The sequence below is a fragment of the Melanotaenia boesemani genome, chromosome 10 (genome assembly GCF_017639745.1).
Source record: "Melanotaenia boesemani isolate fMelBoe1 chromosome 10, fMelBoe1.pri, whole genome shotgun sequence".
Lineage (NCBI taxonomy): Eukaryota > Metazoa > Chordata > Actinopteri > Atheriniformes > Melanotaeniidae > Melanotaenia > Melanotaenia boesemani.
In genome coordinates, this window is record NC_055691.1 from 10,859,724 (window position 1) to 10,877,721 (window position 17,998).

Here is a 17,998-nt window from a genome sequence, read left to right on the forward strand (position 1 = left end):
GGGCATCCATATCAGTTCGTAGGATATGGTGGTGATAGAAAGTTTATATATATATATATATAGGGTTGTCCCGATACAACTTTTTCACTTCCGATACGATACCGATATTGCAGCCATTAGTATTGGCCGATAATGATATCAGTCCGATACAATATCTCAAATCATATATACTTTTGCTTATTTTGTACTGTGAAATGTGAGAAAAGGCTTGATCAAGTGATATTATTCAAACAGAATAGTCAGCAACAGTAGGTATATGAAGGAAACTGACCCATTTATTAAGAACCATGGATTGCATAAATTTAAATCTTAAACATTCTGTGAACATAAACATTCAGTGTTGTCAAACGGCTCATGAACAGTAAGATACTCATCTAAATGCACGTCCTCTGCTGTTAGAAAATTTACTTTCTCATCCACCATGCTCAAGCATTTCTGTTTCCTATGCTTTCATTTTAAATGACATAAGACAAGTAAGTATGTAACAAGTAAATTAAATAAATAAATAAATAATAAATTGGAGGACCCTGAAAAATAACTTCAATAAAACAAATATAAACAAAAAGTTAATTTTTAAAGTACAAAATTAAAATTCAAAGTCACATTTAGCTATTTTATCCTGTCAGCATATGGCAGGAACAACTGAGGGTGGGGAGGAAAAAACAAAACAGAACATTGTCCATTAACCGCCTGCTCAAAGTTAAGAGTTCACAACTTCACTTTCACTGACTGCCCAAAACAATGTGGTCATCATTGCTCTTAAGAGCAGAAAACAAATAACCAGTCAGTTAAATGATAACTGCTCTTTCTAATCCTCCATCTCCACTTTCTGCAGTCCGAGCATGATGTGGAGATTCTTTTTTAAGAAGATAAGCATTTCGGCATGCTGAGCTGTCAACCTGCTCCTGTGCTCCTCAACGATAACTGATGCTGTGCTAAAGAGCCGCTCACTCTCAACACTCGTGCAGGGCACACAAAGGAACTTAACTGCTGTTGCTGCCAGTGTGGGGAGTCGAGCTTCGTTGGCTCTCCAGTAATGTAAAGGATTGTTCTTACGTTCAATAGGAGCCTGAAGTTTTAAAATATTATTTGTTGGCTTTAAAGATTTATTCACCACCTGTAAATCAGAAGGAAGAGTGTTCAAAAATCCACATTTTTAAAAGAAGGCAAAAACACCAGAGTTTGAGTAGAATTGACAATTCTTTGTTAAGCCAGTAATAAGAAAACAATACATATCTTCTCGAGAAGGAGGCCTGTTAGCCTTAGCATCTGGTCCACTAAAACACAGAAGTGTCGGGAACCTTCGGTTCAGCCAAAAGACCCGCCTACCTAAATTATCCTCCTCATTTATAGTGATACAAAGCATTGTGGCTATGTGCGTGCATGTGGTGCGCATTCATGTGAATGTGTATTTTGCAAGGTGGTCCCTCCTTCTTCTGGGAATTTGATTCCTCCAGGTCCTTCGTCTGAGGTGCGTCAGAGCTGAAAGGAAAAAGATACTATGCTCTGCTTCACTATCTTTTTCTGCCTTTCTACTGACTCCCTTGTACTTTTTCTCACAATATTCACACAAAGGCTATTCTTTAAATGATTTCTGAGTTACTGGGAAATTCCGTTCTGCTAGGAGTGAATAGATAAGCAAAGAGATGTAACAATATTTACTATTACTCCCTAGTGGCCATCCAGAACATTGTCAAGGCCGCTAATTCTCAGCTCTTTTCTCAGTATTGAACTCAGTAACCCTATATGAGTTTATGTGAATGCACTATCTGTAACCTGCAAAGCAATGATCAACAATTAAGCTGTAGTTCTATTAATTAAAAGCAGAGCCTAATGCATGTTACTAAAATCTAAGGATAAAATGTAAATGAATAAATGAATAAGAATGCTTAAATAAGTAAATGAATAATAAATGAGTAAATGAATGAGAATGCATATAAAATATTTGCAACAAGCCTCACAGAGATAGCTCTCTATTTCAAAGATTACCCCTGGCGTGATCTGCTCTGAAGGAGTTGTTGCTGTGGTGCTTTCCTCCAGTATCTCATTGAAGATACTGCCAAGGGTGCTGCTTGCACTCTCCATCCATGGAGTCTTCTTTACTGGCTCAGACACAGTTTTATCAGATGGAGGCGTGGTCTTCAGCTCTTCCTCTACTTTCAACACCGCTACTTTAAATGCTGTCTTTGCATGTTCCAGGTTTTCCACATTTGTGAAGTACCTGGCATAAATATAAAATAATGTAATATTATTTCAGAGGTTTTCACATCCATTTGTGCTCACAGAAAGCAACACAGTCATAATAATGTAAACACTGATTGTGTAACCCACTTTTTTCATAACAATATGGATGCATATTTATTCATTTAAATGATTTCTTCATCTGTGCAATAGTCATTTATTATCTGTGCAATATTTATTAACTGTGAAACACTAAAAACACTTCCTGGTATCTTCAGTTGCAGCACATTTTTAAAATGATTTTTAATCAACTCGCCTTGTTTCTGATGAATGGTTGTGATATGTGCATGTATGTATGAAATCTGTAATGTGTTTCAGTTTTCTCATAGATCAAATTTGATAAAATAGATTTTACAATTTAACATAAATTCCCTTACTTGTCTTTATACCGTGGATCCAGCAGTGTTGCCACAGCGTAGAGAGGCTCGGATTCCACATGCTTGAAGCGTCTGTGAACTGCATCCAGAAGGGTGGCTTTCACAGTTTGGATCCCCTGTTCATCTTCACTCTCCTTACTGAGAAACCGTACCAGTACATGGACCGAGGGGATGACATCCGCTGCAGTGCCAGAGGTGGCACTGACAGTATTTGTTAGTTCTTCAAAGGGGGTTAGAACCGTTGAGGTCTTCTCTAACAGAGCCCACTGGTTCGCTGTTAGAATGGCTGGCAGGGTGTTGTTTTCTTCAGATGAGTAGGCCTGCAGTGGCCGTTTTTGATGAATAAGGCTGTCAATCATGTACTTGGTACTGTTCCAGCGTGTCTGGACATCCTGCTGGAAACATTTTGGTGTGAAGTTCAGCTCGATTTGTAGGTCTTCAAGACTCGAATAAGCTTTGGGGGAATGCTTAAAGTGGCCCACTATTTTTCTTCCACTGGCTAGTGCATCACTTACAGCTCGCTGTGACAAAAGCCCCTCGCGGACTACAAGCTGAAGACTGTGTGCAAAACACCCTAAGCTTGGCACACCTAGCTGATCCATAGCCTTTCTCATATTAGCAGCATTGTCTCTTAAAATAACATGGACCTTCATTTTGTCGACTTTCCAGTCACGCAGCATCTCCTCCATGGCGTTCGTGATGGCATTAGCTGTATGTGAACCTCTGAATTCACGTGCATGTAACACTGCTCTCTGCAAAGTAAAGTCAGTGTCTATCCAGTGCGCAGTCAGGCTCAATAAAGACAGCGGACAATGGTCTGAGCTCCAGATGTCGGTGGTAAAGCTAACAGCAGTTGCTTTCTCCACATGTGCGGCAATACACTTTTGAACTTCTTTATGCATCTCGGGTATAGCTTTTTCAACAATGTAGTGGCGGCTGGGCATAATGTAGCGGGGCTCGAGGTGTCCGATCAAGCGTTTAAATCCGACATTACTCACCACTGACAGGGGCTGGTCATCGAGCACAATAAATTGTCCTATCTTTTCTGTTATAGCTAATGCCTTTTTGCCATCCCTTGGGAGTTTGTCACGCTGTGCAAGTGTTTCAGACAGCGTTGGCTGTTTGAAGGAGCCAGAAGTTTGTTTCTTCATCTCAGTCGTCCTGCGAAAATCCTCATGCAGTTTTTTGTGATGCTGCTTCAAATGCGAGATGAGGTTAGACGTATTAAACCTCCCCTGTTGTGTGCCACCTCGGGAAACTTGTGCTTTACAAGTGTTGCACTCAGCTGCAACGTCCTTTTCGGACTTTAACGAAAAGTACTGCCACACGGCTGACATTGCTCCTGCTCCTTGCTACTTTGCCAGCACATGTTGTTGTGATCACGTGGGCTCTGCATGCTGGACCCTGGCGCTGCAGGATAGAATTGCTGGAGTGGAATAAAGAGCGTAGTGGACTGCTTATATCGGTGTGCTTATATCGGAGATTTTTTATGCAGGCCGATACTGTATTTTTGGCTGATATCGGACCGATTTCCGATATCAATATCGGATCGGGACACCCCTAATGAACAATGCTGGGCTTTACTTTGATCATATATTGGATATGGACATCTCTCTAGAGGAGCTGCAGAAGGTTGTTAATAAAGCCAATTTAAATAAAGCTGTAGGAGTTGATGATATCCCTAATGAGGCTTTAAAATCACCCAGCATGTTAAAGATCTTACATGGTTTGTTTCTAAAGTGTTTCCAGGATGTTTTGTTCCTTCAGTGTGGAACAAATCAATAATTAAACCCATTCCTAAATCTGCCAAAGCAGACCCACGAGTTCCTTTAAACTACAGAGGTATCAGTCTTCTTAGTACCGCTTATAAATTCTACTCAGGGTTCTAAACAATAGATGAAATGATTTCCTAGAGTCTCCAGGTATGACGGTGGAAGAACAAAATGCCTTCAGGGAAAACAGGACATGCATGGTTTGTCTTCCGTTGTGAGAGCAAGGTTACAGGAGGGTAAAGAGACTTTCTTTTGTCGACTTTAAAAAAGCTTTTGATTGGATAAATAGAGACCTTTTGGAATATAAATTGATCTCTTCTGGTATTGGAGGTAAATTCTATGGTGCTATTAAATCCCTGTACAACGTTCCCTTTGCTTGTATTCAGGTAAATAATCTTAGAACTGATTGGTTTCCTGCTCCGTTTGGAGTTAAACAAGGAGATGTTCTTTCCCAACTTTATTTACTTTCTATGTAAATAACTTGGCCCAAGAAATCAAACAGGCTAAGCTTGGTTTAGATATAGAAGACGCTACACTTAGGGAGAGGTCAGAGGTCATTGTGTGCACAATGAAGATCTGGTACGTTGCCCCTAGCGACTGAAGTGGGCGGGTATAAGGGTGTACCTGAAGAACAGTGTATATGTGTTTTGTGTGATCTTGAAGTTGTTGGAGATGAACTTCATTTCTTGTTCCAACGTCCGCTGTATGATGAACTGAGGAAATCTCTGTCTGAAAACGTACAAAGGAAGAAAGCAGATTTGTTTTGGATGTCTGAGTATGATATGTTGAGTTGGTTCTTCAAGGAGGAGATTCATGCTTTAGCTAGATTTATTGAAACAGGATGGACATTAAGACAGAAAACATTGTTTCCTACATAAGAACACAATCCTTTCATTTGTATATTTTGATTTATCTGGTTGTTGTTGTATAAGTTGATGGATACACGAGACTTGTTCTTGGTTTTCTGGTTTTTCTTTTTCTGTTTGCCATCTTTGAATTGTCTAGATTTATATTGTATAGTGTCTTGTAAGCCCATGTGGACATGACACTGAAATTAACAAATCAATCAATCTAAAAGAGAAGAATGTTCACATGGCTTCATAAATCTGAACCTTTCTCAGTGTAGAACAAAGTGTGTATGAGAGCCATGTAATGTCCATGTTAGCATGACGGTGCTGCTCTGACCCCCCTCCTCCTTTCAGGGTGGAGCCTGCTGGAGAACCATGGTTGGGACCAGGAGGTGTGAGGAAGTGTAAGTGTGTTTTTCATTGGATTCATCACATTCAAGCATCTTCACACTGTCCCATCACTCATTCATCAGTCAGCATCAAAGTGTCAATAGATCAATAACTGCAGCTGGATTGTGTTTGTTCTCTCCATCAGATTCCTGTCCACTCACTATCGACACAAACACAGTGGATATAAACCTCAAACTGTCTGACAACAGCAGGAAGGTGACATGTGTGGAGGAGCTTCAGTCATATCCTGATCATCCAGACAGATTTAATTGTCTTCAGCTGCTGTGTGGAAATGTTCTGACTGGTCGCTGCTACTGGGAGGTCGAGTGGAGAGGTGGAGTTGATATATCAGTGAGTTACAGAGAAATCAGGAGGAGAGGAAACTTCAGAGACTGTTGTTTTGGATACAATGATCAGTCCTGGAGTCTGAGATGTTCTGATGATGAAGGTTACTCTGTCTGGCACAATGAGAGAAGAACACCCATCTCCTCCTCCTCCTCCTCGTCCTCCTCCTCTGTCTCTAACAGAGTAGCAGTGTATGTGGACTGTCCTGCTGGCTCTCTGTCCTTCTACAGAGTCTCCTTTGACTCACTGATCCACCTCCACACCTTCATCACCACATTCACTCATCCTCTCTGTGCTGGATTTGGGTTCAGGTCCAGGTCTGGTTCCTGGGTGTCTCTGTGTTGAGTGTAAAGAGTTTGATCGTATCAGAGAAACTCTGACTGGTGAACAGATAGTTCAGTCTGTACATGTCTGTCTCTTTCACTCAGAAACATCTTTTCAGATTCAACCAGTTTCTGTGTGAAACTCTTCTAAATGATTCCTTGGAAACTTCTTCCTCTTCCAGTCCTTTAAAGATGGAAGCTGTGCTTCTTCCAGGATCCACATGTTGTTGGAAATGAAAATCCTCCCAGTGTTTCACTCTTAGTTTGTTTGCTTCATTATGTCTTTATTTGGACTTTCTGACATTTTCACATGTTGAATTATTGATTTTTCACTTTTTGCCTCTTTATTCACCACAATCTTCATTTTTCATTCTGTCTCCAAATGTCTGACTTTATATGTGAAATGTAGACTCTTCATGTACTTTTAAAACTGACACCTTGATGACCTGCGACTGTTGTACTAAGTACGGTACAAACCACACCATCCAGTAAGCGGACGACACACCAGTGGTGGGTCTCATCCAGGACGGTGAGGAGAGGCTCTGCAGGGAGGAGGTGAGACTTTTTGTGGACTGGTGCAGTAACAACAACGTGATCCTGAATGTGGAAAAAACCAAAGATCTGGTGATGGACGGCCCGTTCACGCTGCTGTGGAGATCCTCCCACACGTTAAGTTCCTGGGAGGTGACGTAGCCGACAACCTCACCTGGTCCCTGCTCACCTCCTCCTCTGTAAAAAAGCCCACCAGCGCCTGCACTTCCTGCAGAGGTGAAAGGTCCATCCTCAGCAGTTTCTGCAGAGGCACCATGGAGAGAGAGCTGACCAGCAGCATCTCTCTGTAGCACGAGAGCAGCAGCAGCTCAAAGTCTCTGAGGAGGGTGGTGAGGGCGGCCCAGAGGATCCCTGGAGTCACACTGCCCCCATTGAGGAGCTAGCAACGCAGCGCTGCCTGTCCAGGGCGGTGGAAATCATCATGGACCCCACTCACCCCTGTAATTTCATTCTGCATCTCTGGTCTAATGATCTTCAATAACAAAATAATCTGACTAGAGACGCCACGATTACGTCGTTTCACTATTAATCACAGTTTTAAACCTCATGATTAATTAATCATAAAGATTCCTCAATATCATGACTTTCCATGAAAGATCATGTCTGAACCACGAACACGGAACAAAATCAGAGTTCTGTGATAAATCAGACGAGTCGTCCTGCAGCATCCTCTACATGTACGGCTGGAAAAGCGTCTGAATCTGCAGGAATAATGAGGATAAAGTGGTTTCAGGTGGATTCTGTTCACCGCTGTAACAAGTCACCTACATGCCCAAAAGCAGCTTCTCTGGCTGAGATAAAGCCACGTTCTGGTCTTTAACACGGCAGGAGTAGAACTTTGTTGATGCGGACAACAAACAGAATAAAATCCAGGTGTTCATTCCACAGTTTCATCTCTTTGCATTAACATGTTCATTCTGACAGCATGTGAGTTCACACATTTATAGATGGAAATGAATTAACACAGAATAATCAGAGAAACAGGATTATTTGTTTGACAGTAATCGTAGCAAAGAAAATCTGTAAGGTGACGTCTCTATCCAGGACTGATGGAGATCCCAAACTGTCCTCAACGTTCAGCTGCAGAAAGACAACGAGGAGCCACGACTTCCTCTCAGAGTCCTTTACAAGCCAAACAAAAACCTCCAACACTGAAACACCAGGAAGGATTTGAATACATGAAATTTTGTGTTTTGTTGGAGAAACATGGAGCTTATATGAAGCATTTAATCACTTCTGGATCATTCTACAAGGCCGGCTTCAGTTAAGAAGAATTATTTTCTCTCTGTTGGCTGATAATTGTGTGATGTTTAGAAAATTATAATAAAACAGCTGAATATTTACTTAATTTGATATTATTGGGAAAATTCTTTATTCATAATTGTAGGTATTTCCAAACTAAAGCCATAATTAGTTCCTGTAAGAACAACTTTTATTCATCTTCTAAAATAATTGAGATTATAAAAAGTAAATGTGGTCAAGATGAGTTGTTTGAACAAACTTTACCTTCTTTTTATTTCTTATTTTTATATGCAGAGCAAGTTACTAAATACTATTTGGAACAAATTTAACCATAAGAATGTAGATAAAATGACTAATATTTATTCAGGATGTTTTCTTGTATTTTATCTTATTTCTGACACAAATGGTTTCTTACTTTGTTCAATCTGACTTGTTTATAATAATTGGGCTGATGTGAATATGAAATGATCGGTTTGGTCCTTGCAAAAGAAAAAGTTTAACCTTTAATGTGTTTTTTTTATAGTTAATACAAACTTTTTATAACTTCTTTATTTCATGATTTTTTCATGCAACAATTATTTTTTATTACATTAATTATTTATTTTTTCATGATTTTCTTTTTCGTATATAATTATAAATGTATATAATATAATATAATTTCTCTGTTTGTTAAATTGAAATAAAATAATTAATTCCAAAAATATCTACACGGAAAATAAAGAATGAACATTTAAATAAAACTTTACTTTGAGTTGTAAATTTATTTTCTTAAACATTCTAATAATACATTTGTTTGCCTTCTTTGTTATTTTATATCATTTTAAACTGAATTTAAAAACATTTCAATCATTCTCTTTCATTCATTCTTTACCACTTAGTCCATTACGGGTCGCAGGTAAGCTGGAGCCTATCCCAGCATTTTGACAGGTGAGAGGCAGGTCCACCTGGACAGGTAACCAGTCCATCGCAGGACCAACACAGATAGAGACAAACAATCATTTACACACACGCACTCCTAGGGAGAATTTAGAGTCACCAATTAACCTAACACGCATGTTTTAAGACAAAAAAAATTGTATAATTATTAATATCATTATTATTATTATTATTATTATTAGTAGTAGTAGTAGTAGTAGTAAGAGAATTTCAGGTGGACAGATATCTGGCAGCTCCACAAACTGCAGTTCCACCATCAGCCAGCAGAGGGCAGTAACTAACCAACTTCAGTCCCACCATCACACAGTAGCATCTATTATAAGCATCTATTTCACACACAAATTTACTCTTTACATTTTTGTTACAATTACAATTTCTAATATAATAATAATACTAAAATAATAATAACCTGATATAAATATAATATCTATAGTTGTAAATAAATATGAACATGTTGAAAATTGTTAGATATGAAAACATGTAAACATGTTCACACACACACAACTACACTATTTACATACTTAAGAAAAGTCAAAAACACAATTTCCATCATTAAATGAAAGACTTTCATTCAGTGATTGTAAATATGGAACAAAAATGGATTAACAGCTGGACATTAAAGCAAACTATAGTATTGTTCAGTCTTTTCTAAACTAAACATGTTCTCCCTGCTGTCCTTTAAAACTAAACACAAACAAGAAGACAATCTTCATGTTTTCTGCCAGGTACAACTGGAATCCTCCGTTTCCATCTTTTGTCCCACATGCAGACCAAACTATTCCACCTGCTTGCTCTGGCCTCTTGGAGTTGGTGCACCTTCATCCCCAAACACTGCTCATGGTAGCATCTTCCACAGGTATCACACTGTATCTGCACAATAACAGCAGTAAAATAACATGGGATTAATCCTGCATCTACAATGCAAATAAAGAGGTAAATGTGCAGCAGAGAATCATTTCTTGTTACTGTCAGGGCGATGTTTGCTTCAACTTATTATTATTTATTTATTATTTACATGTCATTTCATTGACTTCATGCATGTACATTATATTGTAAATTGTAAAGGAATTGACATCTTAGGGAAATAAAACTGTTTTATTTCTAAATCAGTTAATATTGGTGATTAAATGTAAAACTGGAAACAAAGTGCAAACAGTGAGAAACACTTCCCCAGTCAGTGGTGGGAGGCCCAGATCCTGGAGGCTTTGACGCTGAGCACATTGCACAATTGTTTTCCATGTCAAACACTCCAAGAAAAGGATGGAGGACAGAGGAGACGTGGATGCAGCAAAAGTAGAAATGAGAAGAAGATTGTGTTTACCTGCTCTCTACATTTATTCCTCTGCCTGTTTGGGCCACTATCTGCCCTGTGCTGTTTTATGTGTCTACCTACCACCCTGTCTAGAAGCTTCTTTCTTCAATAAAACACATTTAAACTGCTGCCTGTTCAGTCTCCATTCATTTCCTTCACAGCGCTTTCTAGAAATAAATGCTGTCTGTGTTGCAGGAGGAAAAACCTGCTTTTTAGAATCTGGACCAGCTCTGGTGATCTGGTTTACCTGATGTAAACAATATTAACAACGACTGTAAACCTGATTCACTGAGGATGGAAAGTGCAAACGTTCTCCTCTCATCAGCATCTTCTTTCTAGATGTGTCAAAGGTCATAGCCGGTGATGCAGGAAAGGCTTCCATCATCGCCCTCGCCATCTACACCAACACACAGTCTGAAAAGTCATCAGTCACACACTTTTCCCAACAAACGTTTCCACTTTGACTTCATGTATTATTTACTTTAAATCTGTATACATAGTAATATTCTTCCTTCTATTTGTCCAGAGGTAATTAATACAACATGTTTAATGTACATTACACACTACATGGGCTTTTTCAGCCAGCAGACAGCCTTCAATACCGTTCACATAAATCCCCCCAAAACTGAAGTATAAATGTAGAATTAGGACCTCACTGCCTGATGTTCTTTTTTACCATCGCTGCCATGTGCTGTCACACCATTAATTCAGGTGTATCGTCTGTTCTGATGTTTGTTTTAGAAGCATGCGCTCAACATAATAAGAACACGGCGTTTTATTGGCTCTCTGGGGACGTATGTATCTAGTAATATTTGATTCTTTCAGAAAAAGACACTGAAATCAAAGGTGGACAGTTAGTCCCACATGCACACAGTGAACTTTGTACACAGTCATGCAGACAGAAATATACCGTGGTGACTATGAGCCCACAGCTACTGTCATCTTGTTGAACTGGATGCTGGATGGTTGCTCCTCCCCCACTCCTCCTCGCCATAGCAGCTTCTCCTCATCTTCAACTTTTCCCTTTTAAAATATCTGCTGTATTAGTCTCCACTGCATCCTATTAGTATGCAGCTGGAATATCATCTAGGTTATCTTGTTTTCTGGGATATCTCATTTAGTATATGGTATATAGGTACTGATGGTGTGACTGGGAGGTGTAGGAACAAAGAGCTAAAACCAGCCAGCAAACAAAGTGCTTCACTGGTCTGGGTTTGGAAACTTGTGTCAACGATGCTGCATCCATTTTTACTCCAACACAAAGTTTTAAATAGAAATCAAACATGTTTAAATGCTTTTATTTTTGGGATATTTACCTCTTTTTAGCCAAATCAATCATCATTTTTACTGAGACGTGATATCTAATGTGTCGACTCTTTTTGCTGCCTCCTCAGATGAATCAGATGCTGGATCCACCAAAAACACTCATCTTATGGCAGGAAATATATACTTGAAAAAAGCTTTTATAAAGCACATAATAAGACTCAGAACAACTTTATAAATCATATAAACAGAGTTAATATAAAGTGATGTTTGCAGAAAGTATCAGTGAGCAGCAGCTTCCAGTGGCTCTGTCAGTGTTTACAAAGGACAGAATGGCCTGGTAGTCGTCACAGCTGATCTGGAACAGGAAGAAAAAGAGATTCAAAAGAAATGTAGAATTAAAATCCTCTAAAATTACAAGTGAAACATAGAAAAGACAAAGTCCTCTAACAGAAAGTGTGTACATGGAAGTCAGCCGTTTCACTGTCTAAATATTTCCTCCTGTACAAGGTGTGTGGAGGTAAAATGCATGAAAAGCAACTTTACCTTGGAGAGGCCGTGTCCACTGAGCTCAGCGCGTTTCCCACAAAGTTTTCCACCTGCTGTGTAATGATGAAGGATGGAAATGTTCTTTCCAACGCTGGACTGGTTGGCAGAAAGCTGAAAGAGGCTCAATAACCTAAAGCAGAGGATTGAGATCAAGATAGAAAACAACACAGATTAAATGCTGTTTGAGAAACATTCCAGCAATAAGACGCTGGACTAAACTGAGGTATCTGCAGATGTTGAACCTCACTGTGTCTTTGTTTGGGCCTGTTAGCCACTGGTGAGGTCGCAGTGAGCGCAGCTCGCTATGGCGGATCACAGAAATGTTCCCTCTTACATGGAGGGAGCTCAGCAACAACAACGTCTGTGTCCTTCCTTCTCCACAGTGATGTCAGCTGCAAAAGCCAAGCAGCACCTTGTTCACTCATCAATCCATCAATAAATAATCATTAAAAATAAGCTGCACAAAGTTTAAGATAAATGCGAGTAAAATAGATAGAATGAATCTTGATTATATGATGGATTGAAACACATAATCCATCTAAAAGCAACATACAGCAGCAGCAGCTGCACAAGCAGGAAGTACAGTTGGACTAAAACATGTGACTGTAGACATACAGTATGTATACATACGTCAATAGTTTTATAATATCATCGTCCATCATCAGGGTCCAAGAACATCTTTAAATAATTGTATTCCAGCAAATATAAACTATATTGCAATGTGAGCATGGATCCTGTCTCTGGGACTCTGGACAAAAGACACAAGGAAGAAATGAGCTTAATCCACAATCTCTATTCTTGATATGAAACACTGGGAATGCCAAAGGGCTTAAACTATCTCTGAACCACAGCTGTAGTCAGCAACATAAAATAGTTAAAGCAGAAGTTACCACATGGAGCAGAAATCTTCATCTGGAATAACTTCTTTTTTCCATGTAAAGCTAAATACATGTAAGATCAGCTGTGATGTGTCAGACTGTGGGGAAGGCTTGCTGTGGCCATTTCTTGGTTTTCCATGTTCCTCAGACAGGACGTGTGTTGACTAAGATGTGAGGGAAGGCATGTCCTGAATAAACACAACAGCTGGAGACAGAAAAATATTCCAGCAGGAAAAGTTTTAAAAAGCATCAAAAGATCTTCACAATATAACGTTGCTTCTGTGCAGGAATTCTGTGTTTCTAAAAGCAGAATAAAAACTAGTCAGTAGAAAGAAAATGAGCTTTTATTGTCCAGGCTGACAGACTACAACCTTAAACAATAAAGTGAGATGTGGTGTGCTGTGGAAATCATTGTGAAGCTCTCAGTCGTCTTTATGTTCTTCTGTGTGGAGAAACGTGGACAGCGGTAGACTGAGAATCCCTTTTTGTCTGTGATGATATCAGCACATAGCACGTTAATCCCAACACATGCTGATTATTAACATCATGTCACCTTTACCTTCGGCCCTTTGGTCTCCTCAGAAAGAAAAGACTTTGTGATGGATGGAACATGTACACCTCTCCTCCTCTGTGTCTTCTGTTTCCAGCGTTCCACATCCACCCTGTGGGTCTGGATTACAACACACAGAGAGCAGCAGCTAGTTGCTATGAATGGAACATCGGGCATATCCAGCTTTTATCTTTGGATTAGATGATGATCGTTCAACAAAGAACAGTGATGACGCAACAAGGAAACAACACGACGTAAACACTCAGCTTGATATCAGACTCATATCCTGTCCACCAAATAATAAAGATCACATTAAAATATTTTCATCATATTTTTATTTTTATTTCCATCTTTTAGGATTTAATTTCATGATTAAACTTTCTGCTCCTTTATTTATTTCCATTAGTTGCTTCAGACAGTTTTTACTTCATTTATTAGAGAATTTCTTGATGTTTTCAGGCTTTGAGTCTTTAACTTGTGAAATGTGAGATTTAAAAGATCCAGATTTAATGAGATGAAGTCAAACTCAGACCTTCTGCAGCTGCTCCTCTTCATCATTCAGAGCAGGTGGATGGAGCTGGAGGTCTGGACCACAGGGATGGACGGTGACTCACCTCTCTGGGGAACAGGGAAGCATCTGGGCGGTCCTCTGCCTTCAGGTTCAGGTCAGAACTGGACAGAACCGAGGCGCTGCTGGTGCTTCTGGGCCAGTCGGCTACACATCTGTGAAACTGATCCAGAATCAATGACTGTGTCCTCATCAATGAATGTGCTGGACAACAGTTTTCTCCATGAAAGAAGAAGAAGTCCAGTATGACGGATGCTGGTCCTGGTTTTATTATTCTGACTTCAGTAACGGATCCAGACGGGAACAGAGAAGAACAAATTTTGGAGGCGCCTTCATTAAATACAATAAAAGCAGCTTTTTATTGGCCCAACCCACAAACTCATCAGCTGCTCTTTTCTGTCCCTCAAAGTCTCTGATGGATTTCTTCAGGTTCTCCTCTGTCCCCTCAGCCAGACTCTGAGCTGCCAGAACATCCATTCCCTGTGTCTGCAGGTCCTTGGAGAGCAGAGACGTGTCCTCAGAGATGTGAAGGAATGGTTGAGCAGTGGGGCGAAGCAGCTTTATTTCTATCACACATGTTACACACACTGTAAAATGTTACATTGGCTTTAATTAAATAGATTTAGTGGACAGAACTTCATTTTAATCTGGTTATTAATTCTAATCTGAAATGAGTCGTATGAACTTTGGATTGCAAAAGGTTCAATAAATGAACTTAAGTTGAATCAGTGGAAATAAAATGAGTTCATGAAAAATGGTGATGACTTCTGTTAACAAATTAATTCATTTCATGTAACTTTAGGAGCTTAGTTGAAACCAGCCTGAGTTTTTTAAAGACCTTTATTCTTTTTTATTTAGTTTTATTATATTTATTTGGTTGATCAATAATTCAAACGACACAAACAGGTTTCTAATGATTTCAGAGGTAAAAGAAGAGAAATAAACTCTGACGTCATGTCCAGTTTCTCTTCTTTACTTTTCTTTTATCTTCTTGTTTCTGGCTGTTGTGATGAATAAAAAGTGATTTAGGAATAATAACATGTAAATAAATCAATAAATCATCTCATGTCACCCTTGAAGATCTCCTGCTTCAAACGTGAGGAATCCAGACAGGAAAACATGTTCTGGTCTCCATATTGAGCTCATATCAGCAATAATCCACCTTCCAGCTTAGTTTCAGTTTCTAGGAACATGTTGTAGACATAAAAAGACGGTTTAGCTGTTAGAATGATGACTGATGAGGAAAATGAAGGATTTCTAATGAATGCTGGGAGCTGGTGTGACTGCTCTCCAGGTGCTGCTGGGATTAAAACCAGACAGGTAGCTGCTGCAGAGCTCTGTGCTGGTGGAACATGAGTTTAACTCACAGCAAGTTCCTGCTGCAAAGCAACAACTACTTGGACTTCATCAGTTACTCAGATTAAGCTAACTTGGAGTCATCATCTGTGTTCAATAAAACCAGATTTTGTGAAGCTTCTCCTCTAATTTCTGTGGAATCGATCACATGAAGTTTCTTCCACACCCTCATGAACTTCCAGCAAACTCAGATTTATCAGCTTCATTTAACTTCTACAAGCTCACATCATCCCAGTTCATTAAAGTCATTCAAGGTAACAAAAAGTTCCATTTTTTGAGGCAACGAGTTTGTGAGTCACTGTTGATCTTCAGATCATTGATCACTTTGATCAGATCTGTGTCTGTGCTGTGATTGGATCTGATACCTGATGCTACAAATCCTGAACATTGTTCTTTAAAAGCTCTTCATCCAGCTGTTAGAGACAGTTCCTCGTGTTTCACTGGGAATAGAAACTGAATACTGGTCTCCAGTTACTGATTCCAGATGGATGGAGCTGTGATTCCAGCACACCTGAGACATTCATGGACATTAATATGAACACATGACTGTTAGCATCAGTGTGGTTAACATCACTCATGACTTTCATTCTAATGATGATCCTGAAGTATCTGAACCACTGAAACGCTTCATGTCATCTGGGTTCATCAAGCTGACATCATGCAGTTCATCTTCTGACCAGCAGAGGGAGACTGTTAACACAGACAGAGATTGTGCTATCAGGTGTGTCAGGATGAGTCTTTGATTCACTTCTGAACAATGAAAACAGCCAATCAGAGACTCTGAAGTCAACTTCTGTAGCTGGATGGGTCCAGTAGAATAAAGAGAAAGTTCCAGCTGCAGCTCAGCTGATGATCCGCAGAATCTTTCTTCTTCTCTTCTTCTGTGACCGAGTGTTGGCTTTACATGCAAGAATGCTGCACCTCATTTATCTGCTAACAGAGACAAACCCATCTATGAAGAGTCCACTTCAGGAGATCTGAGGTCCATTAGAGCTTCAGCAGCCTGAAAATCAAACATTTAAACAGCAGCAGAGTTTGTGTGTTTCCACTGAGTCATGAGATGATTCATGTCTGCAGACGTCAGCATGTCAGACCAGTCAAACCAGTCAGACCACATGTTATCACAGTGAGGAGATGAAGGTGTGGCTGCACACACTGATGAAAGTAAACAAAAAGTTCAATCAACTTGATGAAAATGACTTTTGAACCAAAAAACAACCATTTCTTTGTGCTCTAGCAGAAAGACACATGATTTCTTCTTCTTTTCTTTTTCTGGGGAAACTTTTTCATTTCTTCATAAATGTCTGAGTTCAATCTTTCATGCTTTGATCTTTTTATTTATTTATTTACATGTATTTCATTAATAATCAGGAGGCTGCATGGTGGTGTTGTGTCTAACTCTGTTGCCTCAGCAAGAAGGTTCCTGGTTGGAGTTTGCATGTTCTCCTCGTGTATGCGTGGCTTCTCTCCAGTTACTACAGCCCCTTCCCACAGTCCAAAGACATGCAGGTTATGTAAACTGCTCACTCTAAATTCTCCCTGGGAGTGAGTGTGAGCGGTTGTTTGTCTCTCTGTGTTGGTCCTGCAGGGGACTGGAGACCTGTCCAGGTGTACCTGCCTCTCACCTGGTAGAAATGCAGGGATTGATGATCTGAGCTTGTCAGACGAGTAAAGTTACATTTGAAATGTTGGACTTTTACCATCAGAGTCCCTCCTACCTGTCCTCCCTCCTACCTGTCCTGTTTCCATCTCAGGTAGAGTCTGGTTCATTCCAGTCAGCAGCTCACCTGTGTGGGTGGAGAGTCTTCGTCTTCATCTCTGAAGAAACTGTAAGTCTGAACTTTCCTCTTTGTTTCTGGAATGTTTGGAGAACATGTTCACTTCTGATTTCAGCTCCAGCTTTGATCACTCTGCTGTTTGAAGAAAAATCTACATGATGATCAGATTATTGATTAACTGGAATCAAACTACATGGTGATCAGTTGATGTTTATTGATAAGTTAAAGCTTCTTCATGATCAGCTGATCATTATTGATGTTTATGTTAATGATGATTTTTAACTGGATCAGCTGATGTTTTTGTTTCCTTCACAAACTGCTTCATGTTTTTATTTCCTGGAATCAAACTGTCGTCTCCACCTTAAAGTCAGACTCAGCAGCTTCCTGCTGCTTCCTGTTCCACCTTTCAAAATAAACTCTAAATATGATGAAAGTCAGTTAAACTGTCTGATTGTAGTCGGTGATGAAGCTGTGTGCAGGTTTGATGGAGCCGATAATCCACTGTACAGCTTGATGATGATGAAGATGAGCAGGGACTTCCTCATTTGTGCTGCAGGGAGCAGTTTAACGGATCAGAACCTACAGTGTGTGATTCTGCTGCTCCTTCAGTCAGACTTTCCATCCAGACTAGAATCACTTCATTTTTCCTTCTTTAACATCATCCTTTAGTTTCTGTTTGCTGACAGAAAATGTCCAACATTTCGTCCTGTTTCCTGAT

General features: G+C 39.7%; 1 protein-coding gene and 1 long non-coding RNA gene across 2 annotated transcripts in view; one reads left to right on the plus strand and one right to left on the minus strand.

The window, feature by feature from the left end:
* The window catches only part of LOC121647513 (NLR family CARD domain-containing protein 3-like), a gene marked incomplete at its 5' end in the record, with an annotated part of 33,550 nt that extends 27,232 nt beyond the window's left edge, over positions 1-6,318 (plus strand). Inside the window, 2 exons of the mRNA XM_041997029.1 lie at positions 5,593-5,642; positions 5,774-6,318. Coding sequence (XP_041852963.1) covers positions 5,593-5,642; positions 5,774-6,318 — 595 coding nt within the window. The remainder of the gene's footprint in view (positions 1-5,592; positions 5,643-5,773) is intronic.
* Positions 6,319-11,643: 5,325 nt separating this feature from the next.
* On the minus strand, positions 11,644-17,318 carry LOC121647005. The gene is made up of 4 exons (XR_006011748.1): positions 17,290-17,318; positions 12,398-12,542; positions 12,148-12,280; positions 11,644-11,959 (listed from the first exon to the last, which is right to left on the minus strand). It is a non-coding gene; the product is annotated as an uncharacterized LOC121647005 (long non-coding RNA).
* Between the last annotated feature and the right edge of the window lie 680 nt (positions 17,319-17,998).